The sequence below is a fragment of the Volvox carteri genome, assembly GCF_000143455.1.
Source record: "Volvox carteri f. nagariensis unplaced genomic scaffold VOLCAscaffold_1, whole genome shotgun sequence".
Lineage (NCBI taxonomy): Eukaryota > Viridiplantae > Chlorophyta > Chlorophyceae > Chlamydomonadales > Volvocaceae > Volvox > Volvox carteri.
This window is the reverse complement of record NW_003307545.1, coordinates 4876393-4885783: the sequence shown is the minus strand read 5'-3', so window position 1 is coordinate 4885783 and position 9391 is coordinate 4876393. Positions and strand designations below refer to the sequence as shown.

General features: G+C 61.4%; 2 protein-coding genes across 2 annotated transcripts in view; one reads left to right on the top strand and one right to left on the bottom strand.

Moving 5' to 3' along the window:
- VOLCADRAFT_86383 (uncharacterized protein) overlaps positions 1-3981 on the bottom strand; it is a gene marked incomplete at both ends in the record, with an annotated part of 8082 nt that extends 4101 nt beyond the window's left edge. The window contains 8 exons of the mRNA XM_002945872.1: positions 185-287; positions 677-770; positions 1551-1674; positions 2001-2201; positions 2945-3142; positions 3195-3219; positions 3578-3701; positions 3957-3981. Of these exons, the coding sequence (XP_002945918.1) occupies positions 185-287; positions 677-770; positions 1551-1674; positions 2001-2201; positions 2945-3142; positions 3195-3219; positions 3578-3701; positions 3957-3981 (894 nt within the window). The remainder of the gene's footprint in view (positions 1-184; positions 288-676; positions 771-1550; positions 1675-2000; positions 2202-2944; positions 3143-3194; positions 3220-3577; positions 3702-3956) is intronic.
- Positions 3982-7482: 3501 nt separating this feature from the next.
- Positions 7483-9261, top strand: VOLCADRAFT_44477 (uncharacterized protein; the record flags this gene model as incomplete). Its single annotated transcript, XM_002946228.1, has 3 exons — positions 7483-7589; positions 7921-8782; positions 9154-9261. Coding segments are annotated over 3 exons (1077 nt in total), but the record flags the coding sequence as incomplete, so codon positions are not given.
- Positions 9262-9391: the final 130 nt, after the last annotated feature.

Below are 9391 nucleotides of genomic sequence, written 5' to 3'. Positions count from 1 at the left end.
TACACACATGTCTCTCTTTCCTGTCCGTTTACAAAACACTCACACACACGTGCATGCAGCCCCCACCCCCATACCCGCACCTCGCCTAGGTTCGTTTGACTCCTCTCACTTCAGCTCTCCTCCTTGCCCCCAAAGACACTCCCTCACACATAACAAACAAACAAACAAACATACATGCACACACCTCCTTAAACAAGGTGTAGCTGTTGGCTCCTCCAAAGTTGTGCACGAAGGCCCTCCCCCCGTCCAACTCCAGCAGCCGGTCACACACCGCCTCCATGAAGTACCTGCAGGCGCGTATACACGAGCACACATACATACATACATATAAACATACATACAAACATACGTATACAACTACACACGGGATTTGGCGGGTTGACCGTTAGAGGGCTTAGTGTCACTTAACCCTGTAAAGCGGCGGGCTCCGTGAGGTGCGGCGGAACATTAAACTGACGTACCGACACACGCACACCCCTCCAACCAATAGCACACACGTACAAGCATATACCTCCCACCCTCCATAACTGCGTGTTCTCCATCTCCCCGTTCACGCTGACAGCGTGGCCCAGTAGCAATTATACTGTAATATTAATACTATTGTAAAATTTAATATAGGAATATCTATCATATATCATACTAGTATGTATAATGTATACCCGCCGCTCCGCAGTACCTGTCATGCGTCACCAGCACCACCGCCATGTCGCCCGACTTGAGCTCCCTCTCCATCCACCGAATCATGTGAACGTCCATGTGGTTGGTGGGCTCTGAGGACAGCACAACGCAGGGTAGCACAGCACAGCGCAGCACAGCGCAGGTGCACCACACAGAGCGGAACAGTCAGGGGGGTCGAGAGGTAGGTTGATCGGCGTCCTGACCACCTCCCCCTAACGCCCAACCAGCCAACCCACCACCTACCCGGCAGCCAGGGAGTCCCACCGCCCCCCTCACCCCCTCCCCCTCCCCCTCACCACCACCTCGTTACCGCAGCCCTCCAAATCCCACCATCCGCACCCACCATCCAGCACCATCAGGTCAGGTTTCCCCAGTAGCGCAGCCGCCAGAGCCACCCGCTTGCGCTGACCGCCGCTCAGCTGACCGGCAGTGGCAGTAGCAGCAGCAGCAGCAGCAACAGCAGCAGTATTGGTGGTGGTGGTGGTGGCAGCGGTGGGAGGCGGTCGCATTGAGGTTGGATTACGCAGCGGCAGCAGCGGCAGCAGCAGCGGTAGTGACACACGTTGGGTTGGGACGGGGGTTGGGTGAGACGGCATGGAAAGGAGCCAGGAAGAGAAAGACACCGATGGAGGGGGTGAAGAGGGGGGGGGGTAGGAATGGGTCAGGTACGTGGGAGCGTCATGAGCGTGTGGCAGCCCTGCAAATGACGGGTGGTGTGCCGCACGACCCGGGATATCACACACACACACACCCTTTTCCCGTACACCCCGTACACTCAACTTCCTCCCACCCGCCTCACCTTTGTCTCTTGTTCCCTTATCGCCCCTCCCCCGGCCCTCCCCCGGCCCTGCTCCCCCCCAGCACCCCCTTACCCCGCACCTTGTCGACCGGCGCATTCAGGTCGGTAATGCCCACCGCCTCCAGCACCCTCTTGGCCTCCCCGTCTATCTCCCAGGCATTGTAGGTGTTCATCTTCTCTATGGCCACCTCCAAATCCTGGAAAGTCGTGGCGAGTGAGAGGGTAAGCAGTTCGGGGGGGAAGGAGAGGGAGAGGAAGGGAGGGAGGGAGGGAGGGAAAGGGATGATGGATACACGGTACATACAAGGCCCATGTATACGGAGCGGTACGTGGGCCTTCGCTCGTACATGGCTTTCCCCGCCCTAAAACCCCTCCGGATGCCCCTCACACACAGACAAACATACGAAACACAACCCCTGATACTTACCGCCACCGGGAACACACACGTACATACGTACATACGTACATACACACAAACAGACAAACACGCAGCGTCCACCAGGAATCCTGATACCCACCTCACCTTCGTGAGGGCCCCGTTGGCAGTCGCCAGAGCTCTCTGGTATTCCTGTACGGCCCTGGCCATGTCCGAGTCGGATTGTAGTACGGCTTGCAGTACCGTCACCCCGGCGGGGAGGGGGGGCTCCTGGGCAAGAAAACCCACACGGGCTCCTTTGTTGCGACTGATGCTGCCCTGGTCGAAATCCGTCTGACCGGCGAGCACCTGGAAATGGGCGTGTCGGGGGAGGGGGAGGAGGAGGAGGGAGGGTTGCACGGCCCCGAATTGAGCAGTGCGCAGCGACCCTCCGGAGCCGCAAACGGGGGCGGGATACGGAGAGCTCCATGACGCCGAGCTCCTGGTACTACTACTGCTACTACTGCTGCTGCTGCTGCTACTACTGATATGCCCCTTGCTGGCTTTCCTGGTCGCCGGAGGGCGTGTGTGGGGTGTGTGTGGGGGTTGATGGTGGTGGTGGGCGGGGTGGCGGGAAACAGAGAGAGGGCCTTGTGGGCTGGGTGGGGAGCTGTGAGCCCCTCGCGCATCCGTTAGCAACGAGCGGTCCTTTCGCCCTCGCCCTCGCCTTTGCCAAGCTGGCCGCCGGGCGCGTGGGAGATGCTGGATATCGTACAGCAGTTGTTGTTGTTGGAAGTGTAGCTGCTCCTGCTCCAATTGTTGCCTTACCACCGCCGCTGCTACTGCCGCCTGCTGCTACTGCTGTGGGGCTGCTGCTACCATCACGGTCACCGCGAGCAATTGTAGCGCTTCTGCTGGCGCCTCCGCCTGCGCCGCCGCTACTTTTGTCGCGCCTGCTGCTGCTGCTGCTGCCGGAGCCACTGGTACAGTCCTCCCCCCTGCCGTGTTCCCTGAAGGAGAACTGACCGGGAGCCCTGTCCTCCCGGCTAAGTCGCCCCGACCCGACTGCCCCCACCGCACGGCTCCCCCCCGGCGCCGCCACCGCTCCTCACCGCTGTCCTGCCCGCCCTGCTCTTCTTTTTCCTACCCTTCCCGCCCTCCCCCCGCCCCTCCCGTAACCCGTGACATACTTTGAGCAGCGTTGACTTGCCGCTGCCGTTAGGACCCACAACTGCCAGCTTGTCGCCGGCCCTGTAGGATATACAGCACACATAGAGCAGCACGGTGCACGGCGCAGAACGGCATACGGACTGTGGAATGGCGTCGGGGTCGGGGTGGGAAACTGGGACGTCCCGGCTTTACCGCCGTCACGGGGTTATGGGCTGCACTGCAAGGCAATGCAATGGATGTGGGATGGAGGGGGAAAGGGGGGGTATGGGTCTTGGTGAGCTGCAGGGCTCGCAGTGCATGATATGAGGACAGGGCGCCGTGGAGTGTGCGCGTATGGGGCGTCGGGGGAATGGGGGGTTAGATGTGTGGTTGGTCAATGATGGCCTCCCTGGACATCAAAACCATGCCCTACTTAAGGCAGATGGTGGTTAAGTAAGCGCTTGCAAGGCCATGTCGGCCTAGGGCTCTCTGGGTGTGCTAGCGGGGGCTGACTGCCAGAGCGGGTCCCCCCGTTGGCTTTTTCCTTGTCCCCTGCTGATAACCCTCCTGATGATTCTTTGGCGCCATGGACTTACACAACAGAGAAGGTGAGGCCCTGGAAGAGTTGCTTCTCGCCATCATGACTCTTCCCCAGCGTGTCCGCGATGAGCAGTACCTCTCCGCGCTTTGTAGCGACGGCTGTACATTGCGCCTCGGCACCTGCGATGGCAGGCCGATGGGATGAGCACGGCTGCTGCCCGCGCCGGGCGCTGCTTCCCAGCCACAGGCTCCATGCACAGCGGTGGTCGTTGTCTATCCCCGTATGGTGATGAAAGAGGAAATGGGTCTCCCCTTGTTGAGTTTTAGGTGGTGTACTGTAACAAAGGTCTGCGCAATTACCTCGAAGGAAATGGGGATTGCTGGGTAGTCTCCGGGTGACGGCTGGCCATCGCGCCGAGGGTAGTTGTCGCGCACTGCCGAGGGCAGATAGGTTTGCCATCCCTACCTAACACTTGTGTGAGGATAATAGGCCTTCAAAAGTTCTGGCGACTATTCTACCCCTGCTCGTCACTCTCCGTACTAAGGGATTTCAGATAGACTCGTAGGGGGGTTCTTCCTAATCACTATAGCCATCTTGTGTCAAAGAACCCCAGCGTTTTTGACAAAACGTCGGTTACTTAGCCCAGCAGCTTATTATTGTTGGGCATCTGCTCCCAGTAGTCGCGACTTATCTGCCTTAATTTTGACCACAGTTAATTTCAGTTCCAATAATATGAACGTGAGGATACATATATGTGAGTATATCCAGAACACCTAGCTCTATGTGACGACTGGACAGTCGAAACTATGCGCTCCGACTTGGCGAGGGCACCTGTGAACCTTCAACCGCCACAGCGTACTGGCTTGGACGAATATAAGAAGACAAGTTCTGGCAGTTACACGGGCGTCACGGTATGTCTGATGTTTCTCCGTTGACGTTTTGAGAGTGAAAAGTGACTGGCAGGCTAAATGAGATTAGTTCAACGCATTGGTCTGGTGTGCATATTGCAGCGCCAACCTTCGGCGGGTCGAAAGCCTCCTCAGGGAAAAGTTGTGTTACCTGAGTTTCCACGAAGGTGAGTGCATTGACAGTGCTGTCTAACTAACTTGTATATATTGTGCATAGTGCTTTATATAGTAGTCGAAACAGTTTATGTAGAAATGACAGCATGGGATACAGGCCGGGTTGTTTAACGGGGAAAAGCAGCTACAAGTCACCAAGCATAGTGACATACAGAGTTGTGGGAAATGCAATGCCGTGATGCATGCAGAATTCAGCATTCTGAAGTGCGTGCGCTGCATGTAGAGAGTCTCTTCGAAGTTGCCAGGTTGCTGCCTCTCTGGGAAATACTTCGGAATCATAGGGGAAAGAAGTAATCAAGTGACCACATTAGCGTTCACTAAACTGACGCCACTGCCGGGGGGCCTGCTTCCATCAGGGCTGCCGTCGGTTCGGCCGGCTCGTACTCAAGCCTCGGGGACGCAGGACGCTCCACGTCTGTCCCACGGCCGCCTTCGCGCACTGGCGGCGCAACCCAGATTGCCGCCAGCGCATCCGGTGGCAACGGTCGCGGCGGCAGCGGCCTTAGCCATGGCCCCGCAGGCGCTGCAGCAGCAGCGGCCGTGTCCACCGCGTCCGCTACCCATACCTCCCCTCGTAGCACGGCGCCGCGGGCCCCTCAACCCGGCCCTAGCAGTATCCTGGATTCGCTCGCGACCCCCTCAGTGCTGCCCGGCGGCGCCGCCCGTGCGGCGTCTCTGGCTCAGCGCATGAACGGCAGCAGCGTCATGGATTACGGGATCCTGGCGGGGATGAACAGCAGCTCCGCCGTGAGGTGGGGTGAGGGGCCTCACACGGTGACGGGGGCAACAGTGAAACTGACTTCACGCGTGCATGGATCTAGCACGTAGTAGTATGTAATAATACATGTCTGGGGGTGTATCGGGGATCGGTGAAGCCGCAGCCACTGCCTATTTGCTCCTGGTTCCCCATCAGGGCCTACGTAGTGCCGCTGAACTGGGTTTCCACTTTCCGGCCATGTGGGTTTGTTCTTGAACATTCTGTTCTGAACGTATTGAACATCGATCAGCACGTGGCACCAAGCTGGTGGGATGGCGCCTGCGGCTGTCCCGGGTTTGTGGACCTTTTTAATGTCCTCGTGTGGTTGCGACCCTAGGGCCCCTGCTCCTTGGGCCCCCCGTCCTTTACAAGCAGTCCTCACTGTTGTATGGCGCTCCTCACAGGATTAAGCGCCAAGCGGGCTCCGCCTCAGTGCCCGGGGACGCAGCCCCGACCACAGCCGCCGCTGGTGCCGTTGTCGCCGCAGCAACAGCCGCCTCTGGTGCAACGGCGCCTGGCTCGCCGAGCTACTCCACCCTCACCCACTCTGCAGACCAGCTGCGGGCAATGTACCTCTCCGGGCCGGCTGCCGGTGCCTCCGCGGGGTCCCCTGGCGGCATCGGGGCCGCGGGCCGTCGAGCCTCGGCGGAACGGTCTGCTGCCGAACGCGTCTTATCGCGAACGAGCAGCTTTTCATCTCAAAATGGCGGCATCTATAGCGCCGGGCCAGGCGGGCCGCCCAGCCCGGTGCTTGGCAGCGGCTTGGGCTCATCATCGTTGGGGTTCTCAGCGGTAACGACGGCTCCGCCGCCGCTTGCGGCATGTTGTTCGTCGTCGTCTTACCACTCAGGCATCGACCAGCCATCGCGCTTGGCTACCGGCGCTGTCTATGCATCGCAGTATGCTCACCAGTACGGCATTCCAGCAAGCACTGTGTACATTCCGAATTTCTCGCAGCACCCGCCCCCAGGAGGGGGTTTGTACGGGCCCGGCACCGGCGGCGGTGGGGCCGGTGGCGCGCACTACGTCCAGCCGCCGCGGCCGGCGTCGCTATCGGTCCCCTCGGGCGCGCCGTTGCCGCCTGTCGCACTGTCTCCCTCCGCCGCCGGCTCTCCGCCGCCGGTGCAGCGGTCCGGCAGCTCCACGCTGCCCCCCCGGCCAGTCATAGGCCCCGGCGGCCCCGGCGGTGGCGGTGGCAACAGCAGCGGCCCTGCCGGCGTCGCTGGGCGGTCGGGGAACGGCGCAGGATCCCTAGGGCCAGCGCCAGCAGGGGGCCAGTACACGACGGGTACGACCGGCGCCGCTGGATCCTCGTCGGCAGCAGCACCATCAGCCGCCGCCGTCGCGACGCCCAAACCGGTTGCCACCATCGCCGCATCGGCTGTCGATTACCATGCCTCCACACAATCGCAATGTCGCACCCAACAGCACGCGGCCCCAACGCAACAGTCCCAACAGCAGCAACAGTACTATCATCATCCTCAGCAGCAGCAGCAATACATGCAACAGCATACCCAGTCCCAGCTCCAACGGCAGCCGCATCCTCATGCTCACCCACATGCTCACCCCTACTCCCCCGGGGGGACCGTGGGACTACCCTCGGGAGCTGCACTGGACGCGGGTGGAAGCAGCTACACCAGCATTGCCAGCAGTAACGCAAGCAGTGGCAGCGGTAGCATGGCCAGCGCCGGCGGTGCCGGCGGTGGCAGCAGCAGCGGCGGCGGCAGTAGCACCAAATCCAGTGTCGCCGTGGCCGGCACCGCCGGCATCTCCAGCGCCAGCACCAGCCGTACAGCTAGCACCATATCCCAGCGGAGCGTCGCCGATGCGCTGGCAGCGCACACGCACGTGTCCTCGGCGGCGGCGCAGCCGCCACCGCGTCCAGGGCAACGGACCACAGCCGCCGCCACTGGCGGCAGCGGCGGTGCAGCGGACGTCTCCGACCACTCGGAGGTCTTGGGGGGTGGTGGTGCGCTGTCGCGGCTGGCGCCGCAAGGGCCGGTGGGGGCGGTAGGACCGGGACTGTCAACTCCTGGTCGTGAGGAGGCGGTGTGCGGGCCGCTACCGGACCTGCCGCTGGTGCTGGCGCCTCGCGACGCATCGCCGGGTCGCGGCTGCGTGGGGCTGCAGAACCTGGGCAACACGTGCTTCATGAACTCCATCTTGCAGAGCCTCAATGCGGTTCCGGAGCTGGTACAGCAGTTCCTCAATCCACCGGAACGACACTGGTAAGAGCAGGGTTGGGGAAAGGGGGGGCCCAGGGAGAGAGTTGGGCGGGGTGCGTGTTGCGGCCGGGCTGGCAGGTGCCAGGGTGCCATTTTGGAGGCTGTCAAGTGGACGCGGATGTGGGCCGCCTGGTACTCACTCCGCTCCTCTGCTTCCACGTCCCTCCTCATTCCCTTCTTCATGTTTTTTTAATCGGCGGGCGATGTTCCCTCCTAGCAATTCACTCCCTCTTCCTCCTCCCCCTCCCCCTCTCACTCGTTTGTGGTTCGTCTTTCCCCTCCTCCTCCCCCTCCCCCTCTCCGTCCCCCTCTTCCCTCTTCCCTCACGTCTCAGGAGCTCCAAAGCGGTAGTGGCTCCCGCCTACAGCGGCCTGGTCCGGGACATGATCACTGGGTCGTACGGCGGCTGCGTCAACCCGTCGGCCTTCCTGCGCAAGATCTCCAAGCACGACACCCGCTGGGGTGACGGCCGGCAGCAGGACAGCCAGGAGTTCCTGAACAGCCTTCTAGAAGCCCTGCAAGCCGAGTGCAACCGCATCACCGCCAAGCCCACCTACCGGGAGCTGCAGGGCAAGGGCAGCGAGGCGGCCCAGGCGGCGGAGGCGTACGAGTACGCGCGCAGCTGGAACGACTCCGTCGTGGACGACATTTTTGGCGGCCTCACGCAGTCCACAATACAGTGTCATGCTTGTCAACGTCTCTCGCATACTTTTGAGCCGTTTCTGGGGCTTGCGGTGCCCATTCCGCCGGCGGCGGCGGCGTCCTCGGGTTCAGGCGGCGACATGGATGCTGGTCGCGGCGGCGCGGGCGTATCGGTCGCCGACTGCCTGCGCGCCTTTGTTGAGTGCGAGGAGCTGCAGGGGGATGACAGCTACAAGTGCGAGGCGTGCAAGCAGCGGCAGCCACACAGCAAGAGGATGCAGATCTTTCGGCCGCCGCGGGTGTTGGTGTTGACGCTCAAGCGCTTTGCACAGCGCCCCGCCGCGCCGGGCTTTTTCAGTCGATTCCGCTCGCCCGCCAAGAACAACACTCCGGTTCGGTTGGAACCCGAGCCTCTGGACTTGACGCCGTACTGCAACCCGCTGGGTCTGCGGGGGCTGTGTGTGCGGGGCCGTGGGCCGGTGGCTCCCTTGTACCAGCTGGTGGCGGTATCCCACCACAGCGGCAGCCTGGAGGGCGGACATTACACGGCACAGGTAACAGCTGACAAAGGGGGTTTGTGGTAGGGGTAGTGGTAGGGGTAGGGGTAGTGATAATGGCAGTGGTAGTGGGGTGGGAAGAGCGAGGAGAATAGGAAGCTCCTGCACCTACTGCTAATTTGCTCTGTTGGTAGATGTTATGACGCTTTTTTGGAGTACTCTGTTCACACACACACGCTCGCTCGCTCGCTCTTCGGCCTTTTCTCGTATCGTGGCTCAGCTTCTAAGAATACATACAAATACACACACACCACACCACGGGTAAATAGTCCAGGGGTTCATCCGCGACCTGGCCTGCGACCTGTGACCTGTGGCCTGGTCTGATCTATATATCTTCCTACCTGGTCTCGTTCCCTCCTGCGGTGCAGGCGCGCAGCTGCTTGGACGGCCAGTGGTACAACTTCAACGACAGCTGCGTGCGTCGTGAACCGAGCCGGCCCAGCGGCAGCAGCAGCAGCGCGTACGTGATGTTCTACCGCCTGGCGGAGCTGCCCCCGCCGCCGCCGCCGCCGGCGACGGCGACGGCGGCACTCGCCAACAGCAGTCTGTGACGCACCCCGCGGCCGGTGGTAGCGCTGCTGGGTAGTTGCGAGAGGCGCTTCTCGT